The sequence below is a fragment of the Malus sylvestris genome, chromosome 15 (assembly GCF_916048215.2).
Source record: "Malus sylvestris chromosome 15, drMalSylv7.2, whole genome shotgun sequence".
In the NCBI taxonomy this organism is placed as follows: Eukaryota; Viridiplantae; Streptophyta; class Magnoliopsida; order Rosales; family Rosaceae; genus Malus; species Malus sylvestris.
Genome location: NC_062274.1, coordinates 33141136 through 33160070, shown reverse-complemented (window position 1 = coordinate 33160070; position 18935 = coordinate 33141136). Strand labels below are relative to the sequence as shown.

General features: G+C 37.1%; 1 protein-coding gene across 1 annotated transcript; it reads left to right on the top strand.

The window, feature by feature from the left end:
- The first annotated feature begins 8586 nt into the window (after window positions 1–8586).
- On the top strand, window positions 8587–18355 carry LOC126601705 (calmodulin-binding transcription activator 3-like). Its single transcript, XM_050268450.1, has 13 exons — window positions 8587–8845; window positions 10514–10633; window positions 11446–11561; window positions 12419–12507; window positions 12743–12785; window positions 13289–13496; window positions 13659–13772; window positions 13899–14224; window positions 15149–15700; window positions 15812–16503; window positions 16852–17431; window positions 17575–17898; window positions 17997–18355. The coding sequence occupies exons 1-13, from the start codon at window positions 8596–8598 to the stop codon at window positions 18117–18119; spliced, it is 3537 nt and encodes a 1178-aa protein (XP_050124407.1). The 5' UTR covers window positions 8587–8595; the 3' UTR covers window positions 18120–18355.
- Window positions 18356–18935: the final 580 nt, after the last annotated feature.

Below are 18935 nucleotides of genomic sequence, written 5' to 3'. Positions count from 1 at the left end.
AGGTATACTCAAGGGTAACACATTTGAGGTGCAGTTCGACTGGTAGACCAAAATACCATCAGAACAATGCTTCAACTTTGGGTTAAGGCATAAATGAGTTTTCCCAAGATCCTTCATCTCAAATTCCATCTTCAAGTGCGAGGCAGTTTTCTCAAGCTCTTACAGAGTTTTAGTGAGATGTATGTCAACAACATAAACTGCAACTCTAGCAATTTGGAATAAGACTTCATAGTTTAACACGCAAGGGCATAATTCATATCCCTGACTGATCAAATAATCACTTAGACGGGTATACCACATCCGTCGGATTGTAAGTGAACACCTCAAAATAAGTTAAGAGGGTGTTCCGTGGTTTTGAAACTATTTGAACCAGTCCATGTAATTCTTCAGGAACTTACATGTAAATCTCTGTATTTATATCCCTATGGAGAAAACACTAACCACATTTCATAATGCTGTTATCAATCATATGACATTTTGAGAGAAACCTTGTGTCGTAAGGCATACATCATATCGCACTATTTCATTCATCTCATAACGCTTCATTTCCCATTTGTAACACAATAGGGTTACCTTAGGCAGTGTAGGAACGACAGGTCCAAAACACACTTTGGTAAGGAATTTGACTTGGATTGTAACTTTAGTTGTCCAATCAGTTCTACATTGTCACTTAATCAACGAAACACGATTTGATATCATTGCTTTTCATTTATGTCGGTAGCTACCATATAAGTGAAAACATCATCGATGATAATCTCATTTCAATTCCATTTAGTTTATCCAAACTAGTATACTGGACCAAGAACTTTAAGTCTCGGGAAAGATCCAGATTAATCTCATAAGATGAAAATGATTTAAGACAGGGATCGAGTTTAGATTCTTTTTTGTGCCGTGTCTTCTTCTTCTAGGGAAGTGAATCCTATGAACCAAATGATCTGTCGTACTTCAGACCAAGACAGATTGATTGGCTATCTGATGGTGTACTGAACCGTCCAACAGGGGTGTCCAAATCGTCTAACAAGGGTGGTACACCCTCCAAGGATGTTGACTCGATGTCGGTTAAGTACGTCTATCCTTGCAGGCATGTTTGCAGCTGGTATATGATTTCGTCACTTTAGCTAGATTAGAAGAATGCGTCTGGAGCAACATTCTGAAAGCTAAAATTCATCGCACTTGCTTATCACACTTGTGTGGTATGGGGATCGAGATAAGACATAGTGGGCAACGTCCACGCAAATTCGCGTCGTTCTCCAGGAACGTTGACGTTCTTATCTCCCTCTAATGGCTAGAAGACTGTCGCATTAAAGGGACAACCCCAAATGAGCGGTAAAAAGATCGCATGCAAGGGCTCGAAGAGAGTTAGTGTAAAAGAGAATCATGATCAACAAAAGATACACATCCTTTTTTGAGGACCTATGGTGGTACATTGTGGCGGCGCAACTTGGCACATGGAATGCACACCCAAATGCATAAATACGAAAATCGTCAGGTTCATATCCAATAACTAACTGTAACGTCATATAGGTTAGGTGGCAATGGGCCTCAAGGCGGACCAACATAACTATGTACAAGGATTGCATAGCCCTAGGCAGAAACTGAAAACTTGGTACGTTTACCAAAATTTGGATGATCATTTAAATTGCGATTTATGATTATTAGGCGAGACTCTTTGGGGTGAACATGGGAATTCAATGTTCAATTATAAACCCAAAATATTGCAATACTTTATCAAAAAACCGTCGATATAAACTCTCCGACATTATCCAGTCTCCCGGACCTAAAGGGATAAGTAGGGTGGTAAACCTTTAATCGGCCATGAGGTTAAGCAGTAATGTTTGTTCACAAACATGTGACCAGTTTGTCGATTCATCAACCAAAACCATACGTATTTATATGGTCCGCATTTTGGTTGGATTAGTCCACATATATTCCCTTGAATCCATTGTGAAAAGAAAGTCATTTTGTATCTTTGCTAGGGATGATTTAGAAATCAAATTTCCCAAAATGAGCGAATTTTGGCAAAGTGTGCTTGTAGGCACAAGATCCTTACTTCGGGTAAGGAGATGCGTCATAGCATCATTGTTCGACCTAAGTGTCCCAAAAGGTAGTGCCAAAACAAGTAAACTGCTCAATCACCCAGCTCCAGGCTGGCCATATATGGCATGTTTCCAGTTAGGAGACAAACCATTGGCCTTAAATCAAAGCTTCAGGCTCATTTTTGGAGGTGGTGCAAAGATATTCCACCCTATTTGCTTCAATGGTTCATTTATGATCATTGTCATCTCGAATATCCTTAAAAACTCAACGTTAGGGAGAATTTAAGGTCCCTTAAATGGTGATTCAGTACCATTCATACAACGAGGAGCGTGCCAATGCTCTTAATTAGGTTGGATAGACCTGAAGTCGTTGTTAGATATGTGATTTAGTGTAAAGTTAGTGTGCGTTGTACGCATTCATCCAAACAACTAACTTTTCCACATTCCTACCTAATCACGTGTTTAATTGAATCGGTCACATGTATTAAGAAACATGATTCAATTAACTCATATTCGAGGACAATATCAAGTAAAACATACACCAAACGTGAATTTAAGAACATGAAAAAATGTTCACAAAGTAAATGGTTTACTAAGGGGATTCGGCCAACAAGGCCATCCATGTCAAAATTTTGTTCTTCCAATGGTGTTTGGTGGAGCAAAATTAGTCTCACGTCTTGACTACTAGAATGGTACTCCTTAACAACATTAGCAGGGGCACGAATAGGTGCATAACCAATGGTATATTCCATCGAGACAGAAATAGATTCTGCAGGGTTAAGGTTCGAGAATATTTTCCTTTATTCTTGAAGTTTTAGGTCTTAGGTACCAAGGATCATGCTTCGGGCATGATGCCACACCTTAGCAAGCCCTGATTCTACCATATATTGTAAAAACAAACTCAAAATTGGATTGTGAGAGAATATGTCATTCGGTGTATCCCTACCGAAGTAGTGCATCACCATTCAGTAAGCTTTGACCGAACTGGGTCGAGCTATTCGGTAAACTCCAGCCGAACTGGTTCCATACCTTACTTTCACGTTTGTGGTAGTAATCAGATCCGAGAATCTGGTAAACTTCCGCTATTTACACTGCTGCTTCAAGGGCGAGTTAGAAACAAAGAAGGACGAGAAAAATATTCTGCAGTCAAAATTCGATTGGATTTATAAACTTCAGAATTGTACTCATTCATGGACGTAATCATGGTATGCTTTAGGCAATGTCTTTCATGATTAGACAGTCCGTAGGAGCGAGCCAAGGAACCATGGAATCCTCGATCGGGAGGTATTTCCATTTGTAATGCTTTGAGCATAAGTCTTCGAATAAAGATCATGGCGGAAGCTTATTCAGCTATTCCTTGCCATTGTTGGCTTCAATGGTTTCTCAGCTACTTGATAGTCAAGTGGAGATTTACGTCTTGTACCCCACATAAAATGGTTTCTAATAGAAAACGTCCAAATTAGGAAAATTAAACTTGTGACGGTTCGACAATTCACTGAATTGGAGGGAACAAGATTGTGATTGTTGCTATGGGAAGGAATCATCCATAAGCATCAAAGTTAGAACATTCGAGTTCTAAGACATGGTTTTCATGAAAAACGTCGGGTTTTCATGGGTGTATTGTTTTATGAAATCTTCGAGTTTCAAAGGCACTAGATTTGAAACTATAGGTTCAATTTAGTTTATAACGTTTAGTTCATAAAAGAGAGGTTCCTGCAAGAACACAGAATGCAATATACAACTAAGCGTAGTGGATTTAAGGTTATTCAAAAAATCAAGTGTGAGTGCTTCGGGACTAGAAAGTAAGTCAACGGTTCAAAGTATAAAAATCAATTATTGAATCGTTAATGTCCAAAAGTGATCTGCAGGTCAATAATTTTGGATTCATTATCAGATTAATGGACTGCATGTCACTTTTAATTAATTCTATAGATCAGGACCATCTGGGGTCGATCGTAGAAGTAAAAATAATTATAACATTCAAGTTAAAAATTATCTAAAATGCCAAAAAATTAGCATTGGATCGAAAAAGTTTAGCCCAAAAGGGTTTAGGCTTGGGTGGCTACAGAAAGCAGTTAAAAATGGCAACAGGCCACATGAAGGTTGTAGGCCTTTGGGTCGTGGGTTATGATAAACCTAGCAGCTCAAAGTTGCTGGAATTAGGCCAAAAAGGGCGCATGGGTCAGCAAGCCCAGCTTGTGCTGGTGCGCGACTTCAGGTTTTTAGGTTGGCGCGAGGCGAGCCCAGCAGCCTAGGTTCTGTTGTTGGCGAGCCATGACCTAAAGTAAGGCCTAGCAAGCATCAGGCTTGCGAGATGGGCTAGCGTGCAATGGGAAAGGGCATCAAGCAGCATGCTTTGCTCGTTTGGGTCAGGGACCCATGGACAAGGTCCAACATGGCTGCAGGCCTGCTAGAGATGAGCTAGGGGCTTTAGGCCCGTGCATAAACCTTCCCAAGCCGAAGCTTGGTTGTCATGCATACGCAGCAAGCCCAAAAGGCTGCTGTCGTGGTGGTCCATTCGGTAAATGACATTGTCCAAGACTACACAACGCGACTTAACCGCAAAAATCCCAATTTTTAATTCCCTTTTTTTTTCGACTCTAAGGTTTGAAAAAAAAATCCTAATTGTTTCTAATTTCTTTTGATTCAACTCAAAAATTCCACATAGCAAATATAATTGCGTAATGCATGAAACAAATATATATTGACAAATATATGAACATATACAATATATATATCGGAAAGGAAATATAAACATGGGGGGTTCATGCATCATGGGGAATGTTTTCATGCTTCAAGATCGTTTCAAATATCTTACTTTATTTTAAGCGTACTTGATTGGCAGAAAACAACAAAAGCCTTTGAATTTGTAGAAGATCCTTCTCAGAAAGTCAGCATTGCATCTCCAATGCGTTGTATCACGTTCAACACAGAAAATTAAATTGAATCAATAGCATGTAGATCAATTCAAAATAATAAATTAATCATAAAAAATGATTAAAACGTAATACTCCCCTAATTGAAGATCAAACTTTCTTGTTAGTGCAACGTCAAGAGCGTGCTGATAACGTGTTGTAGGCATAATTTACTGAACAATTATGGAGGCCATAGAGAGAGAGAAAGGTGCGGCAGTGGACAAGAAGAAGAAGAGAGAGATGTGTAATTGTGGGTGTATTATATTTCATCTCATTGTGCCTTTATTTATAGTAGTAGGATAGGTAAAAACATTTCCATTTAGGATTACAACATTTAATGTGTAATCTACTCTTAATAGGAATATAAGAGATATTCCAAGATATACTAGGATTTACACAATCACATTCCTAATCTAATAGGACTGCAACAATTTATATATTATAAAATAATGTAGTAGTCAAATTATAACACATGTACTTTTGTAAATCTTGAATAAAGATTATGTAGGAATTCTAAAACCATGTTTAATGGTCCGAATAAAGCTTAAAAATATTAATTTTTTTTTAAGGAAAACTAATGAAAATGGCTTGAAAACTTTAAGTTTTAACGATAAGGATAAAATAAAGGGTAAAGTGAATAGTACCAGGATTGACTTTTTAGTGTAAAAATGTGGTTTTTCGTTAAAGTGAACAGTATCGGAAGTTTTTCGTTAAAATTCCTAAAAGTTTAGCCATAACTCATAAACAACTTTTCTCTTCTAATAATTATGGCTTAAAATTTTAGTTCAAGATTATTAAAGAATGATTTTAGTCTAATTTGTTTCGGTAATTTTTTTTTATTTTTTATAAATAAATGTATGCAGATTATGCTAATTTAATTTTATGAATATTTTAATCTAAAAATATATAAATTTTGATAAATAATGAAGAATCACTAAACCTACCCCATGAAAGGAAAATGAAAGAATTATATGATGAAAGTGAATTTTGTGTGGATTTTTTTAATAAATACATAGATATTTTAATTTATAGAATTTTTGAGTAAAATTTGATTTAAATATTAGCTCTTGGATTTAACTTTAGGCTGTCAAAATTTGGTTTTTACCGTTAGATTTCTCATATTCAATCTCATTCATTTGATTTAATATAACTAAAAAAAAGAATTTAGAGGGTTGGATCATCCAACGGTTCACGATAATCGTCCGACCAAGAAGTAGTTGTTGGTAGACCTGGCATTTTGGAGTTGACCCTACCCGACCCGTTAATATTAGTATTTGGGTGGATGCTTATCGGGTCAGGTTGCTAACGGGTGAACCCGTTAACAACCCATTAAATAACAGGTCATTTTTGGTCAACTCATTAGCTGAGGATGTTTTAGTTAGCTGAGGATGTTTTAGTAATTTCAGTAAAGTCTTAACAACAAAAAATAAACTCTATGCAAAATAATAATAATAATAATAATAATAATTGTTAACAGCTGTTAATGGGTGAAACGGGTCGAGTTAGGGTGACTCGTTAACTTAACGGGTCGGATTGAACCCGATCCAAACCCAATAAACCCGACTCGTTTACATGTCTAGTTGTTGGGCTCGGAAAATGTGGTCGACAAAGCTGTTAGTGGTGGGTCCTAGACAAGTTTGTTGTGTGTGGAAAGTGACATGCGTTGGTGTGCTGATGGGGGGCCAAAAAAATGGGTGTTAATGGGGCCTCATTCTAGGCTTAAATTGTGGTGAGTAGGGGTGGGGGCAATCTAGCCCAAAAAATCAATTTTCTTTTCAAGGCTTATTTTAGCCCAATGATTGAAAATATCTTAGGGATGGGGAGAGGATTTTAAAGCTTAAAGTTTAAGCTTTATTACAATTGTGGAATAAGAATATTGTTACCTCAGAAGTCTGGTCATAAACTCACTAGCTTTGAGTGGGGTTGGATCAGACGAATCAGCAATGTCCCCATCACCTTGTCTCGGGGCAACATGTGAAGTCCAAACAACTCTGCCAAATGATCATGCTTATTCCACAAGATACGAGATCTAATCCGGTTATGGACTCAATCAAATCTTTATAAATCTTGGATCTCCTACAATTTAAGAATTAGTGTGCCCTACAAGTAATCACAACTACTAAGAAGGTGCAATATTTATTTCTACATATCTTCTAGGATTCTTCCGGCTTAGAACAATGGCTTTATCCTAAACCGTCTCTTTCACAACGGCATAAATGCACCCATCCAGTAACACAATCTCAATACTCTAATTCTTTGGGCCATTGCTTGAGTCTAAAACTGCTTACTAACTTGACCATCAGAGAACCTTTGGTCAAAACACTCCCCTAGTCTTAGGCTTGTTGGCGGTTGTTTTTTGTTTTACAAGTTGTTCGAGTTTGTGCCTCCACCATCCTTGACGGTGCCCGAATTCGGTTCTAACAATTTGTGCCTTCATTGAGAGTTTATCCTTCTTGACCAGATCACTTTATCCCAATAGAAACCCTTCTCAAGTGATTATCCGAAGATCGTGACATCGCCTTGTCCAACGAGGATATCTCCTTTATAGATAAATAATAAATCATATCTACAGGAAGACTAATTTCGTTGTGAATGTTAGTGCTAATATTGGTTTTTTCATTCCTGACATGCATATTTGGGAGGAAAGGGATCCTCTCCGAATCCCTTTCCACCAAATCCAACTACTCCGGGATTCGAGCCGTTGAATTTTGATCCAACAACTACATTTATTATAACTTTTAAATGAGTCTCTTGTTTGTAGCCGTTTGATCAAAATTCATTTTTACTTGTAAGTAAGTAGTCTTATGTTTGATTCTTGTCAAAAGCAAATTTGAACCATATTATTATGGCTGATCCATTGTGAGGCTTAACCCACACCCTCACTCCTTAAATAAATGATATTGTTTGTTCAATAAAAAATAGTAATAGGTCCATCCATCCCTCTTATTACTTCTTGTGTCTTGTTATTTGATGATAAAGAATGTTTTTCTTTTTAATGAAGTTTTATTGGAGAAACAAAAAGAAAGCAAAATCCCAGAAAGATCCCAAATTTTATGTCAAAATAAGTGGGCCAAAGTTATATCTCTATTAATTAATAGAAACAATTTTTGTTGATCAAAAGAGGGTGAAAAGATTACTTAGTCTTCTATCACAAAAAATAAATGATGGGCAATAGTGTCATTTTATAGATCTAAATTTTACTATTTTTATTAAAACATCACCTGCATGTGATGTTAAAATACCTCCAATATTAAAAAAAGAAAACCTTTCACTCCTCTCTTTCCTTCTCTTCTTCTCATTTTCTAAAAAAATATGTTCATACACACAAAATGTGTAGGTAAATTCTAGTAGTTAAGTATGCACAGTCCTTATCATTCGTACACACAAACCGACGAGTCACAACTCACAACTCATCCAAAAAAAAAAAAAACAAAATTACTGCCCTCCTTATTGGACTTGGATTGTCTGCCCTCCCATTTCGGTGCCCTCCTCGTGCCCTCTTGTTTGTGTGGTCATGGTTAAGCCACTTCAACATTTTATATTACTATTTTTTTTTGTTTTATTATTTTTATAAAAAAATAATATAAAATATTGACGTGTCTTAACGTGATCACACAAAACAGAGGGTACGGGAGGGCATCGAAATGGGAGGGCAGACAATCCAGTCCCTCCTTATTTCCATTCCATTTCTGCTGCAATTTTCTCACCTTTCTCAGAACCTTCCTTTATTTCCCTCCCATTTCTCCCTTTATTTGCAGTCTTCATCACACGCTTTTACCATTTCTCTGTACGCTCAAACTTCTTGTGTACGGGGTCTGAGTCTGAGTGAATCTCTTACAACCCACATCGAGTTCATGGAAGGGACGAAGCGTTACGGTCTTGGTAATCAATTGGGTAAGTTTTTGGGTTTTCTGTTGTTTCCTAGTTTTGGTGATAAAATATGAGATTTACTTGTAATCATGTGGTTTATTTTGTAAAAAAATTTGTATGTTTTGACAAACGATGGAAATGGTATTGAGAAGTGAAACAAAGTGTTCAATTCCAGCTACCCTAGACTGTTTTATTATCGAATCAGCGTCACAATTGAGTCTAGCCCCGTCTAGACTAGGGCTGGCTTGGTATTATTTTCTTATGGAAGGAGAAGAATTTCTCAATCTTCATTGGAAATCATAAGCTGCCAGCAAAGTAATCAATCGAGTACTAAACTAATTTATCCGAAATCACCTTGTGTAAACCTCTACTCTAATCTTATTATAGGGTGTTGAGTTGGAATCTTACAACTTAGAATCATGCTTTCAAATTTACATCCATGAACGCAGAATAGCATCAATTAAAGAAATAAGACAACAGCTTCCTAGTCAAAGCGTAGGTTTGTAGATCCCTTTTCAGCTTTCGTCTTGCGAAGCAGCAGAAGTAGCCACTCACCAATTTGGAACTTACACAGCTCAATTGTCTGCTAGCTCTGGCATGGCACCAGCATCAACAATAGCAGCTAACTATTACTGACCCCTCTTACTTCTTTAGAAAATGACAATGGGATCTGTGGGTGCTCCCATTGTTCACCATGATGATCAATGGCCGAATTTCCAAGATATTTCAAATCTTGACGATTCTATTTATCTTTTCTGGGCTACATTTCCAAATAATGGATGGACGAAAATCTCTAAAGCCACTTTCTAAATTTCCAAAAAGTCGTCTAATTCCTCCTGTATTCAGGTGGTTCATCTTCCTCATGTTCTGCTACAAAAAGATGTGGATGTTGATTCTTGCATAAGACTTTCTTTTAACTGGTGGAGGGTCTTCTCAGTGGGTTTTTTTTTGGTTCCTTGAATTGTTAGACCTCAAATTAGCTGGCAAGTTGAGGCTGGGATGTCTAGTTATGATATATGGGCTCCGTTATTTAGATTGTGGCTTGATGCTGTTTCTTTCATTTTGGCCAATCTAATTGCTTGAGAGAGTATGACATGGTAAATCGTCTCGTCCTTGCTCCTTATTTCTCTCTTAAGGTCACTAAGGAAGCTAGAAATTAAATAATGCTCCCTTTGCCCAACCATCATCAATCCATTCATTTTTAAAATATCTTTTGATAGTCGGTCACATTGTAGTCTTATTGCACCTTCTGGAATTCTCCTACTAAATTCTCAAAGCCCACTTCTACAAACCAAATGCACATGTCCTCTACAAACTCTTCCAAACTGTGGTTTCATTCCCCTCTTTGTAAATCTTGAAACATATGAAAATATTGGTGCGTCTGAGTATGCAAAAATGACATAAGGGGGTGGGTCAAATTGCACAGGTATGGATAGTTGGTCAAACTCTTCCGAACTGAATCTGTTAGATGATTATCTTTGAAGTTTTTCTCAACAAGTCTACCACTAGGTGAAGAGGAGAACATCCTGTAAATTATCTTCTCTTTTAGCTTTAAATCTGTCTATAATCATGACTCACTCTCGCTTGGTTGTTTTGTGGTTTGCTCATGACAGTGAATCAAGCATTATAATACTATTATCTATTTTATATATGGTATATGGATATTTACTAATATGATATACTTGGATGCAGATATTGCGCAGATACTCTTAGAAGCTAAACATCGTTGGCTACGCCCGGCTGAAATATGTGAAATTCTTCAAAATTATCAAAAATTTCAGATTGCTTCAGTGCCTGCAAATAAGCCACCGGGTATGATTTTTCAGCTGCATTGGATTTAGCAATAAATATTGTTATTGAAGTCTGTTCTTTTTATCACATAATAAAATATTAATTTGTAAGATTTCTTAACTCGGTTTTCTAATTTCTCAATTCTCTTGGAAGTTTCATGGAGAGTGCGTTCTTGGTCTCACCCCAAACGCCTCCCCCTCCCTTCCTAAAAGTAATTGTAATGAAGCTTGTCTTTCAACTGGTATGTGTATAGTAATCTGTAAAATTTTCAACAGACATGGGCCAATTACTTTTCGGAAATTTCATGGTAGTCCCTCTGCTTGCACAATGATTTGATATGAGGGTAGGCCAGCCTGGTAGTTTTCTTTTTTAAAATTCCAACTCTGAAACATTCTAAAGCACATCAGGACATCTATTTTATGTTTTTTTTTTTTTGGTGCATCATTCTTTAAATATTCCTTTTGGGATATGTATCGAGCTTTCTTTTCATAAGGTTGTGACTAGGAATTATCTGATCGAGAGTAAGAGTTTATGTCAATTGGTACTTGTGTTAAGCAGCAGTCAAATCAGTATAACCATTTTTCCTTTCATTTCCGTCTGACATGAGAGTTGAGTCTTGTATTGTCTTTGGTTTGTTTTTAGTAGGCATTAATGGCATTCACTTTTGTACATAAAGGCTCACGATTTTCCGTTTTAATGTCAGATATAATAGCATTTACACATTTTAAGTTTTATGAGATGTCTGCAGAAATTTGATTTGCAGCTTGCTTTGTTGTATTGTTGCATTTACCCTTGAATACCTGCTGTGGCTTGATACACGTCATTTGTTTCAGGTGGATCTCTTTTTCTATTTGATCGGAAGGTGCTTAGATACTTCAGGAAAGATGGCCATAACTGGAGGAAGAAAAAAGATGGAAAGACAGTGAAGGAAGCCCATGAGAGACTTAAGGTAATCATCGAAGGATGGTGTAATAGGTTTTACAAAGCACATATAAATATATTATGACAATGTTTTGCATACAAATTTGATTTAAGTATTTTTAAGAGCTATATTATGTTATAACTTTCTCCTGAAAATTATTTTATGACACAAGGATTTTGACCAAAAATAAGTAACATAAATACCAAACTTAATTAAATAGGAGAGAAGAACTCTGGTATAAGAGTGATGTTGGAGGCTCTGACATGTCGAATGTCAATAGCTACAATTTTGTGTGGTGGGCAGCTGAGGCTTAAGGAATCACAGTTGTTTTAAATTATATAAGGGTTATGCAATTATTTTTATTACAGATTCTTTGTAAAACAAAAAACTTTCATTTTAGGGATGCAAATTTATCGATCCCACCCTTGGTGAGCTTAAGATTTAGGCCACTCCAATATAGCCTCGTATTCAATCTATTTTATAGCTCACACGCATGGATTTACTTTTGGTCTAATCCGGGCTGTGACAGTTTGGTATACCTTGGTTGGAATTTCAAGACTAGTATTTCGCTTGAGCTCGAAAAATAGCTAGCCAAGTCTGTGTAGTCCAATCCTCAACTTTTTGTGGCTAGTTTGCACCCTTGTTTAATTCCAAAATTAAGTACAAGGACACACCAATGTCAAGGGAAAAGTTCATTGAATAAAAATTGCTGCTTAAGAAAGCAGAGGCGGAAAGAAATTTGGTTTAGAATTTCATTAAGTAGGTGGTAACAATTAGATGCTAAAGATTTCTCAAGTTTTTGTGGCTTGTGTCAAGAGTTAATTTGTTGACAAGGCCTTTGTTTTCAATCAAATTGGTTGAATAATAATTGAACATCCTTTCAGGCTGGAAGCGTTGATGTGCTGCACTGCTATTATGCACATGGAGAAGAAAATGAAAATTTCCAAAGACGCAGTTATTGGATGCTTGAAGAGTGAGTTATATGCTACAAATCTATCAAAGATTTTTGTTCTCAAGCCTTAGCAGTGTTTGTGGATGTGTTTGCAAGTACAAGCAGGCACCCACGGCTGCCTTTTCATTTTAATACCTGTCTAATAAAATTAAAGAAAACCCAAATGCAGTTAACATTTAGTCTCACATGCTAATGATTCAAGTAATTTATTGTGAAATTTTCTTTTCACATCTGACCTACTTGGTCATTGCTGCAGGGCTCTGCAACACATAGTTCTCGTCCACTACCGGGAAGTTAAGGTAATGCTTTATTCTGTTCATTTCATTCTTGTTGTTTGTGCAATAAGTTTCTGTGATTCTGCCAGCCTTTGGTTGTCATTTTGAGATCCTTTTGGACCCAAACTATCATAAGAGTTATTGTTATTCCATTTCAAGGTAAAGTGCATGTCATTTAAGAGCAACTGACCATTTTATATGTACTTTCCCTAGTGTATTTTTGAATACTTAAATTCAAGCTGTGATTCATGTGTGAATCAATGTTGAAATGTATTAATAAATTAGGCTCTTAGTGTCCAGAGAAAGAAGAGAAGTTCTTGCTTGGCTTTAGGTAAAATTTGGTCCACTTGCTTAGGTCCCAATTAATATGAAATAACCGTTCATCGATTAGTTCTTATGCTCATGCTATCTAGTGTTTTACCATAGGATATTTGTGCATCTATTTGTCATTTATGTGATCCAACTTTTCATTTCTGTTATGGATCTCCATGTTCTGGGTTGTCTCATTTTCTGTATTACTTATTCAGGGAAATAGGACAAACTATAACCATATTCAAGGCACTGAAGAAGGTGTTCCTTATTCCCATGAAACTGAAGAAGTTGCCCTCAATTCTGAAATGGACAATTCTGTTTCTTCTAGTTTCAATCCAAGTAGTTTCCAAATGCGTTCCCAAGCTACTGACGCAACAAGCTTAAGTAGCGCTCAAGCATCAGAATTCGAAGATGCTGAATCAGGTGCGCTGTCCATTTCCGTTACTACAGTTTGTCAATAATTTCCTTTGTTTAATAAATATTTTGGAAGAATAAGTTCATTTTCCAGTTTTACCATATATATATATATAATATTTTTTTTCATGCAGTTATCTTTAAATTAACTTAACATGGTGCATGATACAGTATATAATCACCAAGCAAGTTCCCAGTTACAACCTTTTCTCGAATTACTACAGCCTAAGGCTGAGAAGACCAATGCTGGAGTATCTACTGCATTCTATCCGATGTCATTTTCAAGTAAACTTTTTCCTCCTATTTTCTAAATCTATGTTGTCTTTGTAAATGCATTGGTGCTTTTAAATATCTAGACGATTTTTTGAATTAAGTAGAATACCAAGTTCATGATAAAATCATTGAAAACAGATGAATATCAAGAAAAATTGTCAGCCATTCCTGGGGTGAATTTTAGTTCACACACTCAAGCATATAGGAAGGAAGATGTTAAAGATGCTGGCGTTACCTACGATCCCAGGAAAAATCTTAACTCAACATTATGGGATGGTGCCTTGGGGAATTTTACTACTGGCTTTCAACCTTTGCCTTTTCAGCCATCAATTTCAGCAACACATTCTGATTCAACGGGAATTATCTCTAAGCAAGAGAATGAGACGTTTGGGCACCTTTTCACAAACAATTTTGGTAAAAAGCAGATGTATGAGGATAGACCAAGGGTCCAACAAGGCTGGCAGGTAAGGGGAAGTTTACTTACACATTTAATGCTGTTGAAGCAAAAATTTTGAGTATAGGGCTTTGCCATTACAAGCTTGTGTAATAACTATTAAGGATGGACATTCACTAGTGAAAACTGGTGGAGCATGCATGAAGATTTTTTTTTCATCAGTTTAATATACTTGGATTAAAAGTTTTTTTCACCAGTTTTTTGTTTGAATTTTTAGAATTTTTTTCCATGACAATATCAAAGATCATGGAAGCATATACTGATTCTGTTTGTGTTAGAAAACTATAGACAGGGTCAAACCTAATTAAGCATGGAGTTTGACAAGAATTTATGTCTCATTGCTTCCAACCACTCAAGCAAATTTTTGAGATGTCAGTTTTTCAATTATTTCTGTTATTTCCAAGTTTCTAGAACTTATTATGATGAGATTTTAAATTTTTTAATAAAAATTATCAATGTAATTAGAGTATAGGAATTGTATGGGCCTTGAAAGCTGGTACTTCTGCTAGTTATCCACGTATATGGGATATCCAGACATCATCCTTTCAATTGTGAGTCATTTAATCATGTTGTTGGCAAAATGTGATGGTCTAGTGTGTTCGAAGTCTTCAACATCCTGTTTTCTTCACTTAAAAACTTTCTAGTGATGGTTATCATTGCCATATGCTTTCAAAGTCCTCGAATCCTGCATAATTATTTATAAAATCGTAGTTTGTTACTGGTAAGTTAAATAAATAAACAAATATATGTATGTAGTAATTGGTTATTTAAGCATACTCAGAATACCACAGTTTATGGAGGGTAGCTATTTGGGTTCTCCTTCCATTACTCTGGCACCCCTGCAACAGATTTTATGGGGAGGCTGAGTATGGCTGTCCTTTATGTATTGTTTTTGCTTTTCCAAATTTCATACTTTGGTTTAACTTTCCAACAGACTTTGGAAGCCAACTCTTCTGGTTCATCCAGCTGGCCTGTGGATCAAAACTTGCATTCAAATACAGCATATGATGTCAGCACAAGGTTATATGAAGGAGTCCATGCTTCCAATTTACTCAATTCTCTGGTGTGCCATGTGGATTCTGATAAGACAAATGATTATTCTATGCCAAATGACCTTCAAATACAGCCTTCAAACCCTGAGCAAGAATATCATCTGAAGTCTATTTCGAAGAGAAATGAAACCATAGAGGGAAGCTACAAGCATGCTTTTGCTACAAAGCCTTTGTTAGATGAAGGCTTGAAGAAGCTTGACAGTTTCAACCGATGGATGAGTAAAGAACTAGGAGATGTGGATGAGACACAAACACAGTCCAATTCAGAGACCTACTGGGATACAGTTGAAAGTGAGAATGGGGTCGATGAATCCAGTGTTCCTCTTCAAGTACGCTTGGATAGCTATATGCTGGGGCCTTCTCTTTCCCAGGACCAGCTCTTTAGCATTATTGATTTCTCACCAAACTGGGCATATGAAAACTCTGAAATTAAGGTAAAGAGTTAACTTGGTCTTCCATATTCCTTGTTATACTTTTGTGTAAGAGTTGTCTTCAAGTTTCTCAAATATCATACAATTTTCTCATTGAGCCCTCAATTTATGCAGGTTCTGATCACAGGAAGGTTCTTGAAGAGTCAAGAAGCAGAAAGTTGTAAGTGGTCATGCATGTTTGGGGAAGTTGAAGTTCCTGCTGAGGTTATAGCAGATGGTGTTCTTCGTTGTTATACTCCCATCCATAAGGCTGGGAGGATTCCTTTCTATGTGACATGTTCCAATAGGCTGGCGTGTAGTGAAATCAGGGAATTTGAATACCGAGTTGGCCAAATACCAGATTATGATGCGAAAGATGATTACACTGGCTGCACGAATGAAATATTAAATATGCGCTTTGGAAAATTACTGTCCTTAAGCTCTAGCTCTCCAACTTTTGATCCCACCAGCATAGCAGAGAATTCTGAGTTGATCAGTAAAATTGATTTGTTGTTGAAAAATGACAATGGTGAGTGGGACAGGATGCTACAACTTACGTCAGATGAGGACTTTTCCTTGGAGAGAGTAGAGGACCAGTTGCTTCAACAGTTACTTAAAGAGAAGTTGCGTGCATGGCTCTTGCAAAAGTTGGCTGCTGGTGGAAAAGGCCCTAGTGTACTAGACGAGGGTGGCCAAGGTGTATTACATTTTGGAGCTGCTCTTGGCTATGATTGGGTCTTACTGCCCACAATAACTGCCGGAGTCAGTGTCAATTTTCGTGATGTGGATGGATGGACAGCTCTTCACTGGGCAGCTTTTCATGGCAGGTGAGCACTGTAGAAAAATTTCTTTCATTTTTTGAACTTCCGTGCTGGTATGCTTTCCTTTCTATTCTTTCTTTCAGCATGCAGGCCACCAGCTACGGTCAATTGTTTGACTATAACCATCAACAATTTACTTGCTTAAAAAACATATTAAACAATTTACCATCTACGGTTTATGGCAAGAGAGTGCATTTACTTCTATACATCTGGATCAGATCGTTGTGCCAGGATTTTCTCAAATAAGACTGCTCTCAGAATCTTGCATCTTTGTTCTTGACTTATTAATTTGGTTTTATCTAATTTCAACTTGTTTGCTGTTTCATTTTCTTCTTTTCATGTAATTAATATCAGAGAGCGCACGGTTGCTTCCCTCATCTCTCTTGGTGCAGCTCCTGGATTATTAACAGATCCAAGAACCAAATATCCTGCTGGAAGAACACCTGCAGACCTAGCTTCTGCACAGGGCCACAAGGGAATTGCTGGTTATCTTGCAGAATCTACTTTGAGTGATCACCTTTCATTTCTTAATTTGGATATCAAGGAAGGCAATAATGCTGAGATTTCAGGAGCCAAAGCAGTAGAAACAGTTTCAGAACAAATCGCAACTCCTATCGGGAATGGGGATTTAACGGGTGGGCTTTCCCTGAGGGATTCTTTAACCGCTGTCTGTAATGCTACCCAAGCTGCTGCTCGTATTCATCAAGTGCTCAGGGTAAAATCTTTCCAGCGGAAGCAGTTGAAAGAATTTGGTAGTGATAATTTTGGAATTTCAGATGAAGATGCTCTATCACTCATTGCAGTTAAGTCGCATAAGCCAGGGAAACGTGATGAGCATGTGGATGCTGCTGCAATTCGAATACAAAATAAGTTCCGTAGTTGGAAGGGTAGAAAAGATTATTTGATAATCCGACAACGTATTGTCAAAATTCAGGTACGTTGCCATGATTCTCTTTGTTAATATGATTTGTGGTCGATTCGATTTTTGAGGCATTTAATCTTCTCCATGTTTCCCCCTTAAATTGTTCTGTGCTCAAATCCATTCATGAAATCGAACTTCGACCTTCTTGATAACAGGCTCATGTAAGAGGCCACCAGGTGAGAAAAAACTACAGAAAGATAGTCTGGTCCGTAGGAATTGTGGAGAAGATAATTTTGCGTTGGAGACGAAAAGGAAGTGGATTGCGTGGGTTCAAGCCAGAAGCACTTGCTGAGCCCCCCAGCATGCAAGCTTCATCCTCGAAGGATGATGATTACGATGTACTGAAAGAAGGAAGGAAGCAAACAGAGCAAAGGTTGCAAAAGGCGCTTGCTAGGGTGAAGTCCATGATTCAATATCCCGAGGCAAGAGATCAATACAGTCGGCTGCTTAATGTTGTCACTGAGATACAGGAAACCAAGGTAAAGCATTTATGTCCGCGTTGGTGGTTTGTTTGGATTTTGAATCTACTTTATAAGTCTGACTGGTTTTTCGTTGAACTTCAATTGATGTTATGCAGGTGGTATACGACAGTAGTATGAATAGTTCAGATGGGAGAGCTGATATGGATGACGACCTCGTAGATATTGCAGCATTGTTGGATGAAGACGATGTTTGCATGCCTACAGCAGCTCCAGAGTGATCAATATCCGGTTCACCGTACGTATCCTCTTGTAAAATCTATAGGGAAAAGAAAATATTCTATCTAAGAAAGTTGAAGTTCAATGCATCTTTGTCTTGGGTTGAAGCTTCGGAAAGTTCGAATTGAGCAGAAAAGTCGGAACAGAAAGGAAATAATTTGATTGCTGGTCCGATTAGTAAGGATTACCGATGGATTAGCAACTAAATTCTCAATGTTTGATTGCCTTGGCTTCTTAACTTATTGTTTGTTTACACCGACAAAGTCAAGAAAAACCTTTGAAAATTTTCAAAATTGGACCTTGGACATTTAATAGTTCCAAATAGAATCTCCTTGGAAGATCTTTTGGCTCATGATAGCCTTTGTCGGTCCCTTATAAAACTTTTGGTATCAGGTTAGCTATTATTTGTTTCTAGCGATTCACATGGCATTACCAAATGATACGTGTCTTGGATAAGAATCTATATTGCGCTAGAAAACCCTTATTGACGATCTTTTACATTGACAACTTATTTTTGTTTTTAACAAAACTTTAACTATTATGAAGAAGAGTTCGAAACTACTACAATAATTTGTGGAAGGAACGAAGTTTTGAAGGTTTGTGTAGAAGTCCAACATCCTAGCCACTAGGATATTGGACCACCTTCCTCAAACAATGTCATGTTACGTTGAATTAAAATTGCAAAAGCCATATCCTGTTACATCGAATTCAGGTAAAAAACAAATTCATTGACAACAAGAGAATCAAGTACCAAGTTTTTGCTTAGTATGAACTATAATCACAAAACACCTGCATAATTGAAGCCGCAAAACAGAATT